The 25,063-nt window shown below is 38.3% G+C and overlaps 1 protein-coding gene across 1 annotated transcript; it reads left to right on the top strand.

Annotated features, from left to right (window-relative positions):
• Positions 1 to 2,088: 2,088 nt before the first annotated feature.
• On the top strand, positions 2,089 to 24,221 carry LOC122788259 (homeobox protein Hox-A10-like). The gene is made up of 2 exons (XM_044055320.1): positions 2,089 to 2,815; positions 23,721 to 24,221. The coding sequence occupies exons 1-2, from the start codon at positions 2,266 to 2,268 to the stop codon at positions 23,993 to 23,995; spliced, it is 825 nt and encodes a 274-aa protein (XP_043911255.1). The 5' UTR covers positions 2,089 to 2,265; the 3' UTR covers positions 23,996 to 24,221.
• Positions 24,222 to 25,063: the final 842 nt, after the last annotated feature.

Below are 25,063 nucleotides of genomic sequence, written 5' to 3' on the forward strand. Positions count from 1 at the left end.
AACTCATCTAAATTCATTGCATGTTCTAATTTATTTTATTATGGATAATTACTTATCCTGCAGCCAAAATACTGCAATGTTACAGAACCTCCCCTAGGTGTACTACCGTCAGACCTACTTACTACATCAACAAAATTAGAACTGTAATTTTTAAGTCACTGCTGTGGCACTGTTTCCACACTTTAAGTGGCTGCTGCACGTGTTAATTGTTGTTACCTGTAACTGTAACAAACTGTTACTTATCTGTAAAACAAAAACAGAAATAAAACAATACGGTTCCTTGTAAAAAAAAAACTGTTGTGTTTCTGACAAATCACTGAGGACTAAAGTTACTAAATAATATCAGACTTCATAGCCTTCGAAAAATGCATGCTGACATAAATCCGGTTAGTCTATCAACTTTCTACGTTTGCAAGAGCAATATTTAAAATGTGTTCCCATTTTGGGGCCTTTGACCCTCCCTCCATTATTTGTCCATATTTCCTGTACTAAGAGGTCGAGGGGTATATAACTAGTGAATATGCATCCTAATACAGTTCCCCACTTGTTCAGCCAATCTGTCTATGAGGGGCAGGGATGCTAAACCCGGGATGAAAGTGCAATTATACATCCAATCGTTCAAATTACATTTGATTAGAACAAGAGAGCAATTTATGTGGAGTGGTGTAAGACATGTTTGTACAGGTACCTACCAAAAGGGGCATTGTACTCCATAATCTGTCTAATGAGTGTTGAGTAGAAAGTTAGAATTACTCCCAGATTTACTTCCTCCACAGTACGTCAATCAAGAACAGGTTAAGCCCGTTATTGGATACCAATGGTGAACAGCTCCACATTACACATACCTGTCATCTGCCTTTGATTTTCAAGGACATACCTGATTTTGACTCAAATTTTAGTTCTGTCTGTCTTAGTCCCTCCTAAAACTTGTGACTTTTAGAGAAAAGGGTGGTGAGTTATACTTAATAAAAAATGATATCCTCATCATCCGTCAATGTCTCAAGATAATGGTACTTATGTTTTAAAAAAGTGCCCCTGGTTGTGTCTGATTATTTCTGGATTTGTCCCTAATTCTGTTCAGTTTTGTTCTAATTCATTTGAGAGCTATGCATACATTTGCAAAAATGGATTAGCATGAAATAACGGTAAAAATTATGCAACACTACAGCTTAATGTTGACTATATGACATTTAGAGTATCTTAACGTCTCACACATCTGTGGGACACTCAACGTTATTATGCAATGTATGCATATAGTCACATTGAATTTTAGTAGACAGATAACTGGTGAGGGATATGCATATTTTATCCAAACATTTATTTACTTGAGACATGTAAACAGGAGATGAAGTGTGAAGATTTTATGATATTTGATTAGGCTGCATAAAAACAGTTGGTACAAAGGCGGGATTGTTTTATTGATAGGTCAAAATTCATCTGAAATTGAAATTATAAATGGATACGATTAGAATATGAATGAATGCATGAATGAATTAATGGATGACTGATCCTTTACCTGTAAAAGTAATAGTTCTTCTCTGTCTAGTCCTGCTTGAAAAGTCTCCATTGGACTTACCAGACAACTATCCAGTTATGGAACTTTAAAAAGGGTAATAGAAATAATATAGCCTAATGACAAGTAATGATAATTTTTAAGGAGAGGGATTTTATGACGTGGGGAATGCATAGCAGTGTGTGTGTGAGAGAGAGAGATTTTGTTAGTATTTGTACATTCTGGTATGGCTTGTGTAGAACTTTTGTATACATGGACCATGTTGTACATAACGGAAATAATACATGCAAAATAGAACGAGTGTCCAATTTCCTTGAAATATGCTTTCCAGCGTTGCAATTGATTTCTTAATTCCCTGAAAGACGTCGTTTTGTGAAGAACTCTGTAAGTTTAAGATGCTTAATAAACGATGTTACCAATATATGAATCTTTCATTTCTGTATTTTTACAAAGGAAGACAGTTATTGTATGAAAACTTGTGCCGCAGAAGGCGGTACCTGCATCAAAATCGATCTTTAATTGGCGGGCGCACCGGAAGTTGATATCTCGCGCATTTTTGTGCACCCCCCGTCCTTTCCTTCACCCAAAATATGTTTCAGTAGCAATGTCTTGTTCTGACAGATCACCTCCCTTGCATACTATTACTCCGCTCGTTGTTAAGTGGAATTATTCAAGAACCACTTGTGGAAACTATTGCCAGTGGTCCAGGTGTGGCATTGGAGGGTTGCGATTTCACAAATTAATAAGGCGAAATGAACAAAGATCAAGAGATGAGGGTGCTTCCACACCAGTTCTACCCGGACATGGTCGAGTGGGTGGATCAAACACGACCTAGTCTCTCAGAGCAGATAAACACGTGTTCATATTCATCTAGCAATAAAGATGAAAGTTTTTGTTTACTCTTCGATTCAGCAAATTGTGCAAAACCTCATGCAGACGTCCCCTCCTTCCCAAGGCTGGTGTCAGACACCGCCTGCACGACGACCACCGGGACTGGACATATCCAGGAATATTTTCTTCCAGATGAGTCTTACTCACCAACAGCCAGCAAACCTTTTGAATGTAACCAGCTGTCTACAATCAGTCCAGTTTTTACTCACAGGTCTGGTAGTTCTCTGGACTCTGTCTGCTCCCTCACATGTCCTGAAACAGGTAAAGGAGACTGCAGGCTCACTGTCATAAGGGAATCGGTTTGCATGTTAGAGGAAGGGAATCATGAAGAAAAAACAGTTATTCATCCGAAAACATCAAGTTTACAGTTTCCTGTAGATGACAAAGCATCTTCAAACAAAGGAGTACAAGGTGGGTACTAAAAGCCTTTAAAATCAAAGGAATGCAAACAACAACCGAGGAAATCAGCACAGGAAAACAACCTGCTTTGAGCGGAGACAGGGCCACTATAACCGGGCTGTTTACACCAGGGGGTGTCTTAAGCTCAAAGGAGTCTACCTCCCAAAATTATTTTACAGCGCACTAGCCCATCGTAAAAAAGCAGAATTGCTGCAATCTTCAGGAGTTTTGGAAGATTTTTCAGGAAGTTTACTTTGTTGTGGGGGTAGGGAGCTGTTGCAACCATTCCAAACAAGAATAGGCTGTCTGTAGCGATATTTCCATCCTTGCATGAGACATGTTATCTATAAATAGAATTACTGTACGATGCAAATGTAAAAACAAAATGTCCTACGCTAATGTTTTAATGTCAGCGTCTAATAAAACTAGAAATAAAACACCACTTTAAAGTCATAAGTCTGGTAAAGGAGTTCTGATTGTGACAATAAACTCCATAGACTTGCAGGGCCTTAAAATGTAAACCTGCATCCAGTGTGTCAAATATAATGTGCTGAAACACAGAATAGGTAGCCATTTACTTGAATCTGGTTATTTTAATCACCCGTCCTTCTGGATTCATTAAATCAATGGATTTTTGGGGAAAAAAGAACTGTCTGAACCAAACAATGATTTCCTAGGCAAACAAAACTAAATTCTTTAAATTTCAGTTTAACGGCATTCTATTTTTTGTATTGTAGTTTTTTAATAAAATGTTGTATTACATTTAAAGTCTACACATTCCACTGAAATGAAACAAACTTTAGTCAGTTCAATATACGTATTCATTCGACATGTAAGCCGACTTTAAGTCAAATAATATCCCTTACATTTCTCTTCTGTAGCATATGCACTCTTTTATCGTTTCTTTGTGTCTGAATTTTTATTAAACTTGTTTTAAGCTTTTAGCTGCTATTCAGCCTAAGTACATGGACGAAAAGCATTTTGAATTAAAAATGCAATATAATGTTAAGATCTGGATGTTCACCATGTTTTCCGAGTAATCCAAAAAGGTACAAAATGTCCAGGCATTTTCACCTGACAGAATATGATGTTAATCTCCGAAAGTAAAACAGGAGACAATAGTTATAAAGCGGATTTTAGTAGTACATTAAAAAATAAAATAGCTTTGCGTGTGTGTATCCTAAGCTGTTGTCATTATTATGCAATGTTAAATCTGACAACAAATGTATGTTTTACTACTTCAGGAATTAGGTTTCCGTTTTTTAAATATACATTCCCAACGTATAAGTAATAAACAAGTACATATAAAATATTATGCTTCACATTAAACAGTTTCTACTGCATTATACAAATAACACAATAAAATGGGTATATGATAAATATTAGGTACGTTTCACATTAAACTGTTCCAAGTGTGATATATACTCAAATGTTTTAATGTAATATGCACGTGTGTGTCATAATTATAGCAGCTAGGCATGTGGACAGATGGGCATACACACAAAAAGCCCCCCCCCTCTCTCTCTCTCTCTAAATATATATATATATATATATATATATATATATGTATACATAGATATAGGTTAGGTATGGATGCAGTTCTGCAGTTTACAGCAACATTTCTGAGAGAAGAAGCGCAACAACCCCAGTTTACAAATGTATTTTGTCTTTCTTGAGTATCTTCCTTTTAGCCTAGTTTGAATATCCCAAGCAAAGCAAAACATCAATGGACCAGTTACCTTAGACTGAGTCAAGTCTGTGTTAAAGCTTATAATAATAATAATAATAGTAATAATTAATAATACGTTTTATTAGTAGTAGTACTATTAGTAATAGTAGTACTACTAGTGTTTTACATAGCAATACTAGTAGTATTAGTTTATTTATCTGTTTATCTTAATTATGTGTGCATTTCTATCTTAAAAAATATGTGGGTAGAATGCACAGTTTGCTTCAGCTATTTACATAATAGACAGAACTACATGACTTCTGCTGGCAGAGCTAAAATTTCTCTGTAGAAATTAGAACAGTAATCGTTATTTATGTTGTCATTTTTCATAACTGTTCTACATAAAATGTACAAAACAAATACCTCAAGACACCTTTAAGTCGCAGAGAATCGAACTTTTTGCGTCAGACTTCGGGTGTAGCAGATTTTAAACATCTCCAAACACCATGGAAAGATTACTGCTCAGACGAATGTAGTAAACGTCCTTATTCGTGACAGTAACATTGTTCTCATTAAATCTAGACTTCATTCTCTGCTAAGATTGTGTTATTTGTTACAGATGACTGGCAAAAACTCAACTTACTTTGTGTGTTGAGATTGCATAATTGATTTTCTTTTACTGATTGTAAAATCATAAAATGCCATGTTAGGATAGTTTAGCGGTTTATGTCATTTATGTATTCAGTTTTAAGATTTGATAATCGGGGACCCCCAGTACCCTGGTGTTTTCAAATCCTGTCTAGGAATGCATGCATTCTAGTCTCCAGAACAAGTCCTGACATGTGTCATCAAAGTGGAAGTGTTTCCTGTATTTGAAGTCGTGTAACATATTTTAATGAAAAAAAAATCAGTTGTTATAGAGTAGGCTTTTGGAACAGCAAACATGAGAGAAACTGTGTTAGGCTATAAATGCTGCCGGTAAGAAATATTTTTCTGCGTTTGTTTTATGCGTGCGTGCCCACCCTGTCTCCCATCTACCTTCATCTTCACATTCATCTTCCACTTCATACAAATAACGTTTTTTTTTTTTCTTTCCTAGACTGACAAACTCAATCCTGCAGCACCATAGCTCTCAACCTTCAATCTCCAAAATGGGGAACACTCGCCTTCATAATATGGAACAAATGGGCAAAATGTGGAACACATACTAATGGCTTACTAACAACTTCAACTAGGAAGGTCATAGGATGGTTAAAGTATGCTGGTTTTACTTATAAAGAAGATCCTTTAATGAATTAATATGATTAATTTCTATTTACCATGGATTTCCCTTTAAAAAATTCCTAACACAGAATGTGTGACAGACTCAATGTGGAACTTTGAGGAACTTCGAGGAACATGAATGTTTTAAGACCCAAAATGAGGTATGTTCCTCATAATGAGGTACACTTGAGAGGTATGTGCAGCACCCTTCTTATAATGCCAGTATTCCCAGTCTCAAAAATGACCGAGAAACATTCCCACAGATCTTTCAGCTTCATCTTAAACGACTCCATCCATTCAAATACTCCTCATCACTTTAACCCACTTGCACCTCCGGAGCATGTGCACAGTCTCCATCTGTCTGTCCTGCCATCACAATTATCCCCTGGTACTCCATGCTGGTGTTCCATTTGGTACTTTAGTCAAGAACCTGTACAATCCCCCACTGCCTTACTTTTGCCACTCCATTTAGTCAGGCTATTTCACCTTTCTGTCTTTGGCTCCTCATGTTCCACACACACTGTCTCACTTTGTCCTGCAGTTACATATCCTGCAAAAGATCATACTCTCTTGTGCAGATTCCTTCTTCATTTAATGAAAACTCAAAATACTTTCTCGTCTTCCTGCCAACTTCCAATCTGCCCTAAATTCTAATTTTCCTTCTCTGAATTTTCAGTCTTTAATGATTATTTGAGTGTACTTAATCCAAAAACTGAACAATAAGAAAATGCATATATGGTAAGTAAAGCCACAGCAAGGTCTAGGTCAAAACTGTTTAAGAAAAAAAAAGCAGACTCTGAAGTTAATATAGTAGTAGCTTAGAGTAGTGTGTTCTCAGACTTTTTGGACTAACTGGAATTTATTGGACCTCTGAAATGAGACCTTGCTCTTACACACCTAAATCAGGGAAGACAGCTAATTCTATACGAAAAGCAAGGAGCAGGTAAATGACCATCTATTGGATGTCTTTAGCTGAGTCCTGGTTATGACTAACAGCCAGTCCATCACTTGATAATAAGACTTGTTTGATGATTATATCAGACAGGAGTGAAAGAAAATGAGTGTATCCCAGATCATACATCGTACAGTAAGTTAGAAGTAAAAATTTAAAGAGTGATCTCTCTACAATGGTTAACCAGTGCAGATACAGCAACACAAGGTTAATATGGCTTGTTCTAGAAGCATCCGTGAGGTCCCAGGTGTGGAAATCTGCATCCTCAGTACTGTCAGGAGGAGGACAAGGCCACCATCATTAAGTCCACGGTAAAGAGCACTGCAGTAATCAACATGGAGAAATAGTGCACATATCACCGAGGCGTAGTCTGAGGTGGAACTCGATGCGTAGTCTGGGGTGTAGCCTTTACAGGATGACGGAATGCTTTAGCAACAACTAGCACTTATTTGTTCATTGTCAGCAAAATGTCACGTATCATTCCCAGAGACAAGAAAAGAGAGAAGTCAAGACTCAGCATATAGCCGCGCACACAAGTAATGCCTCAGCCTTCATGAGGATATGATACAAACTTGGATGAAAGACACTTAGATTAAACTCAACCCCTCATTCTTTTAGGAGGATAAGTCAGGCACACAAGTTCCTGAAAACAAAGATGTATAACTGAGTATTGTTGTCATAGCGATGATATGCATCTAACTTTTATAACAGTTTTAAGGGTAGCATGTACACTGTGAATAATAAAGGTGCAAGGATTGAGCACTACAGTACTGTACAAGAAAGTAAGTCACCCATGGATTATTTAACAGTGGACATCATATGCCCTGAGAGTGATTTAAGAGTTAAGAGCCATACCACCTAAGTGTACTATTGAGTATGTCCACGGCTGCCACAGTTACTGATAGTGAACTTATTATCTGTGGTGTGAAAGGTGGCTCAGAGGTCAAGGAGAGGGTAGAATGAAGATCACCTTCGATCTGTCACCATAAAGTGGTCATTAATCACTCCAACAAGGACATCTTAAGTACCATGTTAAGATTTATAAGCAGATAGATAGGGGTCTCAGAAATGTGAGCATTAAAGAAATGAGTGAAATTATACGTATTCAACTCAGTAATCATGATTATAAAAAGGGTAATCTGGAGGAAACCAGATTGGATGGGTATAAAAAGACTTTTTTCAACAGGGTAATTAAGGCCTCTTTAAAACTAGATGATAAAATAATAGAAACATTTGTTGTGAACATCAGTTGACTTGATGAAGTAAGACAAGATTTAATAAGCTTTATTGGGCCAGGGTGCAAACTTCAGAGAACTGAATATGGTACAAAAACAATCTCCACAACTTTGTTAAACTTATTACAAGAGCCCAACAAAACTCAGGGCACTCCATAAATGAAGTACTATCCTGTGCTAGATGAGTCCTGAAAGGAATGCTGGGAGATGAGTCCTGAAAGGAATGATGGGAGATGAGTCCTGAAAGGAATGATGGGAGATGAGTCCTGAAAGGAATGATGAGCTTGGCAGTTTTATCAGCAAAATAATCATGCAGCTTCCTCAAAACCTGAGGACAAAAAGACAATATGAGCAGACAGATATCCTTAGCTGCACAGCCTGTCAATGATTTAAAAAACACAGATGAGTGATTTTCAGCTGTGGGAATCTCACGAGACAAGAGCGCTGTCTTCTTATATGATATTTCTCAGCGGTAGCCTATAGAGCGGTCCTCCTGCATAAGATTGTCCTCGTTCAGATACGATTTTCCTCTTCCTCGTTTCAATCTGTTTCTCTGCCTGTGCAGCTTTTGACGTTTTTGATAAAGTCATGGCTTGGGATTTCAAAAGGACACGGGATGTACGTATTCTGGGATAACATGATCCTAAACTCTGGTGAGACTTTTATTTTATACCACCACTGCTACCACTATATCTGAATGGTGACATTGATGTCCAGTGGGACCTGGTCCACTAAAGTTGTTCAAGTTGTACCAGGGGTGTTTCCCAGATCTTTGTAAAGGTCTAAGCTCAGTGTCAGGTGACAAACCTGGTGAGAGTCACAAACTGAAGTGAACCAGTATATGCTTCGCCCATAATGTATGCATTACTACAAGGCTCAAGGTAATCAGACCAAGGTGGCAGACCAAGTCCAGCGGATGGCATCAAACAACCTGAGTGAAGTCTAGGCCCACCATACTACAGGAGAGCTCTATGGTGATTTTGATAACTATGTCACAGATCTAGGCTTTAAACCATCCAGGATGTTTTGTCTTGATCATACATGATGTGAAAAAAGAAATACTGGTTGAAGTTTATACCAAGGGAAATTTGTAATTTAGTCTTGCAGTAAGGACATATTCAAAAAACGGCACATTTTCAATTAACCTTTGTCAGTTCAAGCTGTGTTTTAAAAGCAATGTCAGTCCCTGTGCGAATGTTGCCTTACCTGTGGCTCTCAGTAACATGGCTACTAAGAGAAATGGGCATTGCAAGTTTGAGTCCAAAGTTCTCATCAAGCCAGGTCTCCTTGGTAAGCCCATAAAAGTGTTGGACATAAGATATTGTGCTGATCTGGTATTTGTTTCATAAATAGGACTACATTCAAGGCCATGGAGGTATATGGCACACCTAAAGTTGGAGTTTGATCATTTTGATAGCTAAGTTACCTCTTGAAAACAGGTGCTCTTCTGTCAACATGTTGTTTCATTCTGGGGCAGTGCCTACTCACCCTAGTGCAACCCAGAAATGACTGAACGCCATTTGGCTCTGCCTGATTCCTCCTAGTAATATCAAAAAGATAACTAATTAGGGTGTAACAAGCAGACAGTGGAAAACAAGGGAGTCTTGAGACTGGAAGCACATGATGAAAACAATGGTGTAAGTGAACGAGTTTCTTAAGGGGGATGATACCCTAAACATTTCCTTTCCCAAGATTGTATTTTCCTTACTAGAGAACGATTCCAATATACTCACATACTAAAATAATCAAACGTATCTTAGAAGTTCATTCCCCTTCATTGTATTGTATTCTAGTCAGCATTTAAACTGTACACCATGTTATAGCTGAATCAGGTCTCAAAGAACTTCATTTAAGAATTTGTCTCCCTTTTTTTTGCATTACTTAATTTCTGTACTTGTTTTTTCCTAAAGAAAGTACACACAGTAAAATATTTGTAGCTCTTTTTTGTTACTTCACATCCACTAAGGTCATAGCATCACCAAGGCTTAAAACGTACAGCTTTTTGTCTATGTACTGTCATATGAAGCTGCACTTTTCCCCTTCCTTAAGACCACAGTCCTATTGATCCTTTTGTAACCTGAAGGTCAATTAACATGATAACTACTGAGAACAACTTCACTAATTAACTAAGCTTTGCAAGTCAGGAAATATAACACTCCAGATAACTCAGGGAAGGAAGGTACAAGGGAGGAAAGGCTTGAAACTCACAAAATATCACTTGGTAAAAGGGCTATATTATCATAACTATTTACCCTTCTGCAAAAACATTTTACAGATAGTGCAGTACATAAATAAGAAACAAATATAAAAGAGTCACTGCAAACTAACACCACAGACTTTATTACTGAGAATACTCAAACTTGACTGTATCTGTCAATACTTGTATTCTACAAGAATGGGTCTGTGATTTGACAACATGGACTATGGCCCTCTAATCTCATTAGCTTTGCCCTCACATTGCATTCTGTGCAAGAAGTAGCTTTCCAAGAATATAAGATTGTGGCTTCATGCCCCACACCATTCAGGGTTGGAAAATAATTAAACTGGTAGTAAATAGCAAATGCGCTAATGGAAGTTTGTGTAGAAGTTGAGGACATAATGAAATATTCCTTTTTTCAGTTTGTATCTACAACAGTCATGTACTTCTTCAGGATGTACTCTCTTTTCCTACCCAGTTATTCAGATCCTTTTTAGCATCTCTACCTTCACATTATAATTGTTTTCCATTTCCTTTAAGTCTCCCTTACCTGTAACCCTCAAATACTTCACACATTACTCTCACTTATACTTCAGCACCGTGCTATTCTTATTTCTACCCTAACCATCATTGTTTTGTGTTTATTACACCCATGTCCTGATTAATCCTCAAAGTGTTCAAAGTCTTCTAAAACCTGTAAATGGTTCATCTCCCAGGCCCCTGCTTGTAAAAGTTTAATCTCCCACATCCCTGCTTAGATATATTAAGGGTATCAGAACTTGCCAGAGATTTAGGATGCATGGCTAGGCTTACAAAGGCCCTTGTGGTCATTAGCCTAATAAACACCTATAAAGCTGTAAAGCACTAGTACCACAGCCTTCAGTTCATCAGCTGCTATCATACAATCATCAGTGAAAAGATGAAATGATGTTCCTTTTCTAATCCTCCATTTCTTTCCCCCAAATACCTTATCCCCTTAGTCAAACCCCCCATCAGTAATAAAAAAAACAATGGTGACAGAAAGCATTGTACCTTATATCTCCATTACCTTTACCCTTCTTAAATTAAAATCAATAAATCCCTGCTTTCTAGTGCAGATCCTTAACCTATCATGAAAGCTATCTACCAGCCCCAGTCTCTCAATGCTGAAAATAAGCCTCCATCTCATATGAACCCCTTGGATATCAAGTAATAGCATCCATACCCCCATTTTGTCCCAAATTGCAGCACCTTGCACATCTTAGATCCAGTTTCACCAACATGTTGGCTTCATTCTACTGAGTAAAGAGATCAACTAGAAATTATTTTGATGTAGAGGGTTCTCCATCACCCTTCAGCAGCAAAACGTGTATGGTCTCTGTCACTGATGCTGCCAACATCCCTTTTCCTCCCTTTCAGTTCCAATCTTCCTGCTTCCTGTCACTAACCAACTGCTTTTACTGTCTTGTAAAGAAAATTCCTAAGTTTGTCTGCTCTAGCCACCATTCCACTTCAGGTGTCCTTTGTAAAACCTCTGTTTGTCTTCTTCATCACTTAGAATTTTACCTTTCTAGAAACTCTCACCCCATCCTCCACCCTTGGCATCATAATCCTATAAATTCATAATAAAACTGAGCCACCTCCCTTATATATTCCCATCATCTGACCCTCTCCTTCAGGTTCCCAGTAATATTCCCCCACATTTCCTATGTCAATTTCAGTGCACCTTATCTCCAGACCTCACCACACTGCCCATGCCAGAAATTCATTCTCTTTGTCATCACCACACTAGTGTGCAACATTGATTGCTCTGAAAAGACACGTTGATGTTTCATCTTCTTCAACCATCCTTCATACATAACTATGCTCCCTTATGATCCTCCTCCTTAAACCCTATTCTTACCCCTTATTTCTGCCTCCTGCTTCTTGTTCTTTGTGTTTGCATCTGTCACCACTCTTCATCTCTGCTTTTAACCCATCCCACCTGTTCATTCCCAGACTGCTTTTCTCTATCTCCTTGACAGCACAAGGCTACTCCACTAGTCTCCTCAACAGCTACATTCTTTCCCACCACTTCCTGCTTTGCATTCCATGTATCAGTTTTCCCATTTGACCCCCTGGCCTCAAGCTTCAATCTCAGTGGAGCATTATCAAAAGTATCTGTCCCAGTCAGTTATATACAATCCAGTCTCCCAACCCCTTTCTTCCTAAATATCCGTCCACCTTCCCCTACGACCCTACTCAGCCACATACTTTGAAAAACTCTAACTCCTTCTTCCCCTTTTTAACCCTCTGCCATACAGCCACATTTCATGCTCCATTCCCTCCCTTAATTAAATAAAAAAAAATAACAAATAAAATAAATAAATGAATGTGGCCTCACTGTCTTGTGCTGTTCTTCCCTGACAACCTTTAGGTACAATCCTCTTTCAAAGTCACATTAAAATCCTACTATCACACCCAATTCTCACTCTTCTGATGTCTCCTTTCCCTCTCTTTGTGACAAAAAAAATCATGTAAAGACCATCCTCTACCCACCTTTCACAGTTAGGACCCCGTTTGGTCTCAATCTTTGATTTCTAGAATCAGGGGCTAAAGGACTCAAATTAGGGCCAGTTTTTAAATATTGGTTCTATTGAATTAGAAAGTTAAATAAATAAGAGAACACAACTTGACACTCGATGCCTGATGAAGAAGAAGTTTATAACTTCAAGGGCTGGATTTATTTATTGGATTAATTTGATTTGCATTTCATTACCAAAAAGTGTGGCATGGCCAAGCTCTTATTTCTGTGGAGGCCCAGGGAGAAATGAACCACAGTGTATGTACTTATGTAGGCAGTTAGCTGGCATTATCAGTAAAAATGTACAATTTAACATGAAGGTATCTCAAAGTCAAAGGCAAAAAGTAACTTTATTGTCATTCAACCCATACACAAGTATACAGCAGAACAACATTTCTTTTCTCCACGCTCATGCACAAACAGAAATACAGCAACACAGAAACAAAAATACACATATACAGTAACAGTCAATGAAACAACCGAAGGCACAGAAGGTACAGAAGCTTCAAAACCAAGCACAATTTCATGGACTACAGCACTCACTCCTCTACACTGCTGCCATCTCGCACTCCATCACCAGCAGCATCCAAGTCCCAGTCTTTCTTTATGACCTCACCGCAGACCCTCACAACCACTGCTACCTGCAAGGCCAAACAGCCACAACCAGTTAAATTAACTTTTATCCATACCATTACTGTCACCAGTTCTATCTCCGATACCATCAGCAGCATCCCAAATCCAGTCTGGTTTCCACAGACCCAATGAAAACAAATCTGGTCCCTTTAAATCACACCTGGCAAACAAAGGTTATGGCCTCTGCTTCCCGCATTCCGCCTCCAGCCCAACTCGCTGAACCCCAACTGAAGGCCCAAACTTCCATGTGTTCATTGTTCCCAAAAACAAAGCAAAAATTCAACAAGGACACCACGGACATCACTGCTATAATCAACTGCACACTTGAACAGGCCAAATGGACCAACAGATCAAGAATCCATGAAAATGCAAAACAAAACATGCCATCTTGTTATTAAGGTTTGTTTGTTTGTGTCTTTCAGCATTTCCCGGTTAGGGGTCGCCACAGCGGAACTCCGGTCCGCTAATGATTTGCAGTTGATTTTTACGTACCGGCTTGCCAGGCCTGACCTGACGCACAACCTTCAACAAAGGTACGCCCATTCACGCATGTCTCCACGCAGAAGACGCCATCTTGTTATTAAGGTATATGTCATTATTAATGTAGACTACATGGTTCATATAACATGGTAGGCTCACACACACATCCATACTTGTCCAACTGGAGAAGGTGAAAATAGGTACATAGGCCTATAAAAAGCAAGTACTTACAGCCACAAATCTAAACATATAAGTATAAAATTGAATGCTAAAGAGTAAGTAACACTTTCCATTTAAAGTAAGAATGTGAGCTACTAGTCAGAAACTTGTGTGATGGAAAAATATAAGAATGTTATCAAGCAGACAGTGTAAAATATGCAGACTTTAATGATGTGAATTGTGAAATTCTACCACACAAGGTAATTTATTTTTGCTTCTGAATAAAGGAGAGGTGTAAGATGTGTACTATCTTCATTTAGATTATTGGTGCCACTTGTATGCTGGTCATGTAATAAGGATTTCTGCATGCTAGATAGCTTCAAAAATTACCTGTGATAAGGTAGGATTCAAAAGATTTTGTGAAATGGCAAATAAAACCTGAAAATAGGGGCATACCTCCAAAAATAGGTGCATCATGTGTAGGGGTAAATATGGCTGGAAAATGGGAATGTTCAGTGAAAGCTTGGAGAACTGCACACATCTGTAGAACATTCCGCATTTCATGATAGGAGTATTCCCACTGAAATTTTTGTAGAATGGATGCAATTACTCCATTTTTTCCTGAGAGTGAGTTCCAGAGTTTAGCAATGTTCACAGCGTATATACAGTCACCATTATGGTTTTTGGATTTTTGAGTGAATACTTGGTGTTGGCCCAGTAATTGCAGTACTCTGTGGGATGCATAACAGTTTAATAACTGGTTAGTCGAAGGCCGGTTGGGGGGGGGGGGTAGAGGATTTTGTACACATTCTTAAACTAAGTGCAGGTCATCAGGTGAGTTATCTGAAACTAGTTAAGGGATCAAAATGGCAGACAGGGACATACTTGGTTTGTGTGGTTATTTGAAATCTTTGTGAATGTATTATAAGACTGCTCCAGTTTGACTATTTGACATTAATGTGGGCTAGTAAAACTTGACCATGCATGGAGGAGGCCAGTCAACTGTAATCCATGACATTTTCTTAAAAAAAAAAAAAAAATATATATATATATATATATATATATATATATATATATATATATATATATATATTATTGTTTTATTTTTTATTATTATTATTTATTGCAACATACATCTGTTAATCAGGTATTCATTTGAAATTTTGCTGTGTACATCCATTAATCAAATGTTCATTTCAATCAGCAAGCAACAAATACTAAGACAATGATAAACAAATAAGTACAACACAGTACAATAGTAGTCTATGAAGCTTGTATTCTTAATACTAAAAGTGTAATTTAACAAGTGAAAATAAACTAGTGAAACAACTATGAACTAATTAAAAATAGATTTCAAGAATTCATGACTATTTTACAAACAAGTCAACTTGGGTATGAACACAAATTGTTTCTTCTCTAAACCCTAGTTTGGCAAGGAAAAGGGAAAACTAATTTCAAGACCAGCCTAAGACACTCATATTCATAGGTTCATAAGTTCATAGGTGTGTACTAGGGTAATGGCCCTGGGGCGTTTACAAGCCTAGCCATAGGATTACCCTGACATAGTGCCACCTGACCTTAGTTCCCAGTGCCTCTATCGAGGAGAGCCACTGGAGTTACCCCTGGGGTGAATTTTCTGTTTCCCATCTACTCATCAAGATTTCTCTTGAAGAGGGTCAGCGAGGTGCTCTGCTTGACATGTATGGGAAGTCTGTTCCATAGCATGGGCAGTCTCTGGGTTATGAACCTGTCCTTCCAGCATGTTCTGTTAATTGTGGTGCTGAGGTTGAGGTATCTGGAGCATGTGGTATGGAAGAATTTCTTTAGATGTAGCATTTCTAACAGAGATGGGTCAGACATGGCTTTGTAAGTCAAGCAGAGATCGCCTCTAAGTAGGGAATATGAGACAGAGAATAGTTGGAGTTTTTTGAGTCTGTCCATATAGGACAAGTGTTTAAGGCCTAGGATCCTCCTTGTGAGGTACTTTTGTGGGCTGTTGTTGCAGGTGTCTAGTGAGATACACACCAAATGGGGCATTGTACTTCATGACTGGCCTAATGAGGGAAGAGTAGAGGGAGACAATGACCTCTTTCTTCCTGGATGCAAAACCCTTAGTAATGAGATGGGCTACATAGAAGGACTTTCTGACCACAGTGGCAGTGTGGTGATCAAAAGAGAGGTTGCTGTCAACCTGTGTTCCCAGATCTCTTATAATGCTTTCTGTGTTCAGTGGACTACCATCAATGTGGTAATTCATGGGAACCATTTTTTTGCCAAAGGGGACGACGACACAATTTTTGGCATTGAGCTTAAGGCCATGGTTCTGACACCAGTCGTTGGTCTCAGTGAGACCATTCTGTAGGATGTCAACATCACTTGAGGAGTTAATAATAGCTCCCAACTTGCAATTGTCTTTGAACTTTGTCAGCCAGAGTCCCTTCGTGTTGGCCTGGACTTCAGTGAAGTAGATACCAAACAGGAGGTTATGGCAGTGTTCAAAGTAGGTGATAATAGAAGTTTTATTTACAGGCTGGGTTTTGCCTTTCACAGACCATCATTCTTTAATTTTAAAACAAATACTTACAGCCAAACTGTTAGGAAGACTGTGTTCTGCCTACAGATTGTATATAATAGATTTCCTGATTTATTTCAGAGCCCCCTTCCACAGCATGGTGTTTCCAGCTTCTTAAAACAGATATTTGGGTATGTGACCATCAAATAAAGTGACTGGAGTACATGGGAAGGCCCATATGTTCCTAACCAAGAAGATTGCTACCCTAAAGTCCCTGCACTACCAATAAAGACTTAAAGTGCTATCCCTTAATTCTTCTTCTTATAAATGTTTGCATGGTGATCTATGCCTTGTATCCCATGCCATTATGCACTCCCATCATCTTTGGAAGATGCATGGGACTCAAAGGTCCACAAGCAAAAAAAAGTGCTGGAGTGATAAATTTATTACTGTGTGCCCACCCAACTTTTGGAACAAACTTCCCCGCAAACTTAACAATGTGATACCTTAGCATCTTTCGATTTAAGTCTGGATGATATGGATGGGTACCCATTAATTGCTCTGGGATGGACCTACTATGCCTTTCTTAAAAGGGGGGGCATCATTAAGGTGAGTATTGGCAAGGTATAAATGGTCTTGTGACTCAATCACCTTGTAGTTCCTCTAATCCTATGATTTCAGGGGTACTGACAGGAAGCATTGGGCAACTAAATAATAGAAGTTGAGGAGAAGAGGGACGGAATAACCCGACTTGTTATGCATGTAACAGGCTTAAAAGCCATAATGTTGAAATACACATAAAAATGATTAGCTTTAGGAGATCCATATCTCCAGTACAATGAGGAATTGCCATGAATTAGTTTCTTTAATTATGCTGGTGTGTAGTTTAAGCATCAGATAATATGTTCGAAAATTGCTTTAAGTGCACCACAATCACTGACCAATTTAAATGACTTGTAAGTCTCTTTCCATTGGCTAGTAAACAGCTCTACCCTCCTCCACTCAGAGCTCCTGACTCCAGCTAGATACTGAGCTTTGATTCACTCTAGGAGAGGCTTCCAGGATGTCTTTATGCAACTTTCATATCCAAAAAAGAAACTAAGTGAAGTCTTATGATATTGCTTTATCTAAAGTGAATCCTAATTGAAATCCCTGGAAAGAGTTATGTATCCCAGCATGATAATGCCTGCTGGAGGAAATACTCACAAAGGGTAAAAAAGGAGCTGAGATGTCGTTATCATCCAAAATGTCCTTAAGAAAGGTGGAAAGCATTTGTGAGGGGTCCACTTATTTAACTATAGAGTCAAAGGAATCAATTTTCCCAGTGGAACAAATTTACCCCAAACATCTCGCAGTGCTTTACAGGGAGCACACTTTCAACAGGCCTCACATCTAGATCTAAGGGTGTTACAATTCCTTTATAGTCATCCCTAATTAGACCAGTAATTGAGTACAATGCTCCCTTTTGCATGTACCTCATCAGATACCTGCAACAATCAGAGAGACCACAGAGGTTTCTCATCAAGAAATTACAGGGTACACAAAACAAGTCTTACACAGAAAGGCTGAAAGCCCTGTCACTGTATTCTGTCTCCTACAGGTTGCTAAGGGGTGACCTGTGCCTGGCCTACAGGGCAGTCTCTGACCTGGCCCTAATGGAAATGCTACACATTTGTAAATCACACTACTGGAGGGTCACTTGCTCCACTGCTCTTAACGTAGCCTCTGACAAGAACAGGTCAAACTGGAGAGATAAATACCTCTCCCAGAGACTGCCGCTGTGTTGGAACAAGCTTCCAGTTCAAATGAAACAAAGCCCCATACCGACCCTCTTCAAATGCAACCTAGATCAATGGATGGTGACTGCAAATTCACTCCTGCGATGGTACTCATGTCCCTCTTGGACAAAGGAAGTTAGTATTAACTACCATAGACCCTTACCTCTGCTAACTTCACTCACCTAACCACAGTCAATTGGGGCTAGTCAGGATAAATATGGCTTGGATTGTAAGGACTCTATGGCAGTTAACCTAGTAACCTCCTATGAACCTGTGATCCTATGAACAGAAGAAACAGAAAGAGAAAATCCTTACAAATTAGTCAATTCCTTTGTTTTCTGAATCTAAGCATTTCTGTAAATTTCTGTAGCAGCTTTTGTTTTATATTTATATAACAGACTTACAAGCCAAGTAAGTGTAGATGATGCTACATTTGTTAACAAGAGGGAAATGTTGGCTGCTAAAATGTACATTACAGGTTCAAAACTTCCCACTTAATCTGTCTCATCCTTGAGTATGATTTAACCTTATTAACTCTAAGTCACTTTCTTTCCCATAAAATGTTCATAAAATAGTCTAGTTGCAACCAAACTACCAAATTCAATACTTCTGAGGATAAAGAAATGCAGTATCAGTGACCCAGCCATCACATTAAGGGTGGCACCACTCAATGAAAAGGGCAGGTTTAATTTGCCATATAATGCATACAGGAGTATTATTTGGACATCTAGGGCTCAGTAATTGTAAGTATACCATAAAAAAATACCTTTTCAATTTCAGGCCCCAAATTTGCCTTTCTCCAGAATAAACTAACCCATTTACCCCCCCCCCCATATTCTTTCTCATACATATTCTTCCAGCTCCGGTTTCCTCCCACATCCCCAAAGACATGCTGCAACTGGACTGGACATGCTAAAATTGGCCCTAGGCGTGAGTGCATGCATGTGTGTGCCTTCCGTGGAAGGTTGGGCGCCGGGCTGGCAACTCGACACCGTAAAACTCCACTGCCGATCATGAGCAGACAAGGTGATCCGCTGTGGCGACCCCTAACCAGGAAAAACCGAAAGAGAGAGCGAGAGAGACTCCCAGTTTCTTTCATTTGCATTTTCCTTCATCCTTACAATCCACTGTACACCTACCTCTTACTGCTGTTAGTTCCTACACTCATTTTTCTTTTATTTCCTTCTGTATCATCATCTTTAAATCTTTTTACCCTCTTCTCTTCCACTTTTTTTTTACCTTTCATTGCCAGTAATATTCTTCTTAATATCAAGTTTGTGTTTCTGTGTACCTTATTACTTCTTACTTCTAAATGATATTCAGATACCCTTAATTATATATACATATGTATGCCTTTTGCCTGTCTGTGATGCAATTGTGCTTTTTTTTCTTCTTCTGTTAATCACATTTGTATAATTAATTGTAACTTGTTTTACTGCTTGTATGTTTCCAAGATCATATAGGTACAATTTGTATTAAGTCTTATGGAACTTTTCTCCCCAGGCCTCTGCTGAAAATGGTATTTATGCCCAATTGAACTTTCCTGATAATCAAATGTCAAATAAATAAATAAATAATACATAAAAATAATTAAGTAACCCAGAGAAACTCATGCATATTATGTCTGTTAGAAAGCTCGGCTATTTCTGATTAGTATCGGCCATTTCTGATTACTGTCAACTGCCCAAACTTAAATGTTCCCTCCAGTGGAATGGACTTATGTCTGAGGATAAATGCTTTTTTAATTAATTGTATGACACAAACTTCATCAAATGCTGCCCAACAAAATCTTACTTGAGATCTCAGACTACTATGAACCAGCATCTACATGCTTAAGGAGGTATCAGAGATTACTTTGTGGCATTTCTGAAAGTCTTGTAGGTGGAGAGGTAAGAGTTCAATGCAAACATAAACAGGAAATGAAGAGAGGGTACCTCCGATTGGTGCCCCTCATAGTTGCAAGCAAGGATCTCAAAGCCTAATTTAATCTTTAATGGCTAAAGTGGAACTCTAAATACCGCAGAGCCATGTCTCAAACCTGTGCTAAAACTGCCATGTTTCAACCACAAGAATAAGCAATAGCACCACAGAGTACCCCTTTAATATCCAACAGCAGGGCTATGCCAGTTGAAAAGCACACTGGACATAATGGATCACAGAATGCAGATGTCACCAAATGTCACCTGATCTTCTTCGTTTTAGGAGGCTGGCCTGTGCTGTGGAGATGGTCTGTGAGAAGACTTGTGTTATTGTGGCTGCTAATATCTTAGATGAAAGTTCTGTGTATGAATTTAACAAAAAGACAGGATGAGGGAGGTGGTTGGCATAATAGTTAAGGTGTTTACTTCACAGATACAGGGTACAGGGTTTGAGTCTCACCTTTGAGGAAAACTGCCAAAACGTAAAATGGAACACAAGGGCTAGTTGAGTACTTCTCTATGAATCCATACAAGTTTGGAGTAGATGTTTCTCCAGGCCAGTTTTGGATAAATAGTTGGCAGATGATTAACTTTTGAAACACAGTGGTATAATTGCTGATAAGGGGACCTCTCACTGGTTGTGAAGTTGGCTAGTAAAAGTCATTTAGTAGCCCAATTCTACTTGGGGGCATTGTTACCCTGCAGACTCCAACTGGATATAATGTTGTCAAGAGGTAGAATTCATCTAAATAATCCAGAATCCATAGTGACAAAAGGAGAGGTCCCTAAGAAAACCCACACTAATGCTATATTTCTCTTGCAACTTGGCAGATTAAGTGTACCAAGTGGTACATAAAGAGAGGAAAGGATTTTAGATAACTGAGGTAACTGGGGTCACTAAAGTGAATTGCCTAATTGTTTAAGGCTGAGAATAAAGCCCTGTCAGGTCTTCTAACCTTCAGCCAGTATGTCAGTATTCTACTAATTTGCCCACAAAGTCCAAGTAATCCTCCCATTGTTTGGCCAAAGTCAGCTCTGCTTTTGAAGATTATTTATTTACCTTTGATTTAATAAACCTGTTATGTTTTATTGTTTCTAGTAAGGCAGAGCAAAATCTCAAGCCAAATAAGGGACATCCCTAAAAATAACAGGCAATTGACCGGTATGAAGATCATGCACCTCCCAAATTGTCTAATACGTCCTTCCAGTGCTTCCACCCCTTCGCCTGCAAAAATCAACTCTTCAACATATTTTCAGTCATGACCTGCAATCCTTTACAAAACAACACCTCTACTAATTTCATATATCTCCTCCCCCTTCACTAGCCTCCACCTACCCGAAACACCTCAGCCTGCCTTCGCCAGCGTCTTTTATCTTGACTTCTAGTAAATCAATGACACCCGCCCCACAGCACTTCCTCGTTGCCCTATATTACTTCACAGTGTTAGTCTTTGTATTCCACCTGATCAGATATATTCTTGAACCATCATCATGTCCTGATTGTGTGCGTGCGTGCGTGCGTGTGTGCGCGCGCGTGCGGTTCCTCGGCATTCTGAAGTCCCAAGTCCCGTAGCAGAACATTGAGTCTATGATTGCATGCCGCAGACTGCAGAGCCTACTTTAATCCAGAAGTCCATGAGTGACAATATGGGGGGGGGGGGTGCCAAGTGTCATCATCATCATAATACCCCTTTTCAGTGGCAATGGTGGCTTCTGATTTAGAATATAGTAGCAAGTTTATATGAAAACGGCCACCTCAAGCTATGAATTACTACAGCAGGTATTTCTATTCGTTGGCCTCTTTTAATCAAATCTATAGTTTCTGCCTAGGATCTGTGTGTCCAGCTTTGTTTATTGTCGTTTGGAAATCTCAATAAGGTATTAGTATTAAAAACATTTTTCATTACAAGAGAACACCGGCCGTGTACAAGATGATGCATGCTTTATGAAGACTTAAAAGAAATTAAATATAATGTTACTTCACATGAGGAATCTCTTTCATGTTATGTTATACATTAAAACATTAAAAAGCCAAAACGAAGGACATTTATACCAATTAAATAAAGTGTTAATAAATTCAAAAGGTTCAGTCCTCTAATAGGCACTACGACAAGTTTCGTGTATTCAAAATGTTGCAACTCTAACGCATATCGATCCGAGAGAAGAAAAGGCAAACAGTAGCCAAAAGTTTCGTTTTTTAACTTAATAAGCAGCCACCATGAAAACAGACTGCAGCTTTAATTTGAATAACCCGAAAACAATGATTAAAATTTATCAAGTATTCCAGCCTAAACCGTGCAATCAATAAACAACGATAATAACATAATAGCATTTATAACACTAGTGGTTATTGTTATAATTTCGGTTTTGACAAATACTTTAGGAGGATACTTTACAACAAGAATAGCCGTATAATTTATACTTGTTTACAGTTGTTTACCGGGTTTTACTCGCATAAACCGTGCACGTTTAGGTTAGTACTGATATTTTGAAGTTTACAGACTTTTTAGGAATAAATAATGTAATAATAATATAAAATGATATATTGTTTCAATAACAAAAACAATAATAATAATATTGTGTTCATAAAACCAATATAAGCGACATACGCGCATAAAACAGTAAAACAGAGTGCAAACTAGAAATTATTCCAGCAACATCATCTTCCAGTCAAAGCAAAAGTCCAGTTAAGCAAATAAGTTTCGCTAAAACAGACAGAAAAGCTGCTTTGCAGGGGGTTCCCTAGGTCCTGGACTGTACGTGCATGCAGGGTGACTTTCTTGTTATTTGCATTATACAGTAAAAAGTACTGTACAATTGTTTGTGGCCGTGACCATCTGCATTGCAAGTAAATACAAAACATAGATTATTGACCTTACAAAATACGTTTGAGTAGTAATCTAACAATTATCTTCTAGATGTTTTGTATTAAATTGACAAAAACAACATAAACAATTAGAATCCAGTGCATATTGTCATCTGATTTTTATGAATCTTTTTCTAACCCTGTGTTTTTTTTTTTTTTTTCAAAAATATCATCGGCGCTCATAATTAAAAACATTTTAATTTGTTAATATGCAGGCACTTATTTATTTCTACTTGGGAATGAATAAGTCCAGAAGTAAATAAACAACTGCACCGAAACAGAAGCGCCCAGTGTAAACACTAGTATGGTTTAACACTGCGTAAAACACTAAATTTAACAATTCGAACAATGTGGACCCCCTATGCAGGTTATGGGTGTTCAGATGTCCATGAGGAAGCCCCGAGAGCAGGAAACTGATCAAAGCGGCTGGAGTAAGACTGTTTATGAACCACAAAAAGTAAAAGGATTATCGGCTCCTTTATAGCTAAAATCCCATTTTAAATATATCAGTAAGCATACTGTAGAACAATTGGAAGACACTGCATGAAAAAAATGTTGCAGAGGAAACGATAATAACTTATTTTATTGCCCCAAACCCGTGTGTGTGTGTGTGTGTGTGTGTGTGTGTGTGTGTGTGTGTGTGTGTGTGTGTGTGTGTGTGTGTGTGCTATTTGGTGATAGTAAAATAAATGTGTTTTTCTTTGTATGGCAGGGGATACAAAGGATGAACAGGTAACAAGCAACTGGCTGACAGCGAAAGCTGGAAGGAAAAAACGAAGTCCCTACACCAAATACCAGACACTGGAACTGGAAAAAGAATTCCTTTTTAATATGTATTTGACAAGAGAACGCCGTTTAGAAATTAGTAGGAGCGTCAACCTTACGGACAGACAGGTCAAAATATGGTTTCAGAATCGAAGAATGAAGTTAAAAAAACTGACCCGTGAGAACCGAGTTGGACAAATGACCGCTTCGTTTTCAGGATAATTTTGAGTATGTGGAATTCGTGTCCATAATGTTGTGGATTGTAGTGGTGTTTAGGTCTGGGCAATGAGTCTGGCAGTTCTGCTCAAACTGCTCCCAAAAGTGGTGAAGAAAAGTCACCATCAGCCAAGGTGTCGAGCGCACAATACAACCTCTCTCCTCGACTTAGTGTGGTCATTTACACAATCATAAAACACATTGTATATGCTATCTGCAGTTAAATAAATGTTTTATCTTCCGCTGATAACGTCTTATGGCGCAGAGCCTCATACAGCACAATTATATGATGTAAAAGGTAAATTGTCTGCCTTTCATTGTAGTCAATGTTACTGTTATTTTAAGAAGGCCTGATGTAAAGTACTGGACATTATTTTATACTGTATAACAGAGTTCAATTTTATGTTAGTCAAAAGTTTGTCTTTTTTTACTGGCGTACAGTTCAATTTATTAACATTTGCAAATATTTATTTATTGTTCTTCAGTCGATACTGCCTATGCTAACGTCAGCTTGATTATGTGTCAAAATCGTAAACTAGAGCCTTTAAGTACCAAGAAAAGCAATTAAGAACAAAGCAAATATTGTGTTGTGCTGTTGCGTTTTGTATTGTGCAGTAGGGAGTTATTGGCGTAGCTGATGGTTGTTGGTTCACAGAAGTCTCTGCCCTTGTTGAGTCACAATATATTGTGATCAGATTGTGTTCTGAGGAGTGCCAACTGTCTGTATCTCACATTTCAACTGGGTGTTTAGCACATTTTACCAATTAGAATTGCACTGATTTGTAGACAGAATCAAGCCTCCTTAATTCCTAAAAATAATAACTGCTGCTGGTGCGTAATAGCACATCTCGTGTACAGATTAATTTATTCAAATAGTATCCTAAGTTTTAATCGTTAATCTATACTTTATACATAGTATTTCCAAACAGAAGCTTCGTTTAATTTACAAAGAAGTATTTCACTTTTTCACAAGATTATTTCAGATGTCTGTTTCGGATATTTTATTTGAATGCACTTTTATATCCCAAAAGATATTGAACCTGGGTCAAGCATGCAAGTCTGCCCGATGTTAAG

This window comes from Protopterus annectens, chromosome 13.part0, assembly GCF_019279795.1.
Source record: "Protopterus annectens isolate FY-2018-M chromosome 13.part0, PAN1.0, whole genome shotgun sequence".
NCBI classification, from domain to species: Eukaryota; Metazoa; Chordata; order Ceratodontiformes; family Protopteridae; genus Protopterus; species Protopterus annectens.

Excerpts from the sequence above, each read along its gene's own strand:
- LOC122788259 (XM_044055320.1), top strand. The coding sequence starts at position 2,266 with ATGAACAAAGATCAAGAGATGAGGGTGCTTCCACACCAGTTCTACCCG. Across the intron at positions 2,816-23,720 it reads TTCAAACAAAGGAGTACAAG|GGGATACAAAGGATGAACAG; the intron begins GTGGGTACTAAA and ends TTTGTATGGCAG.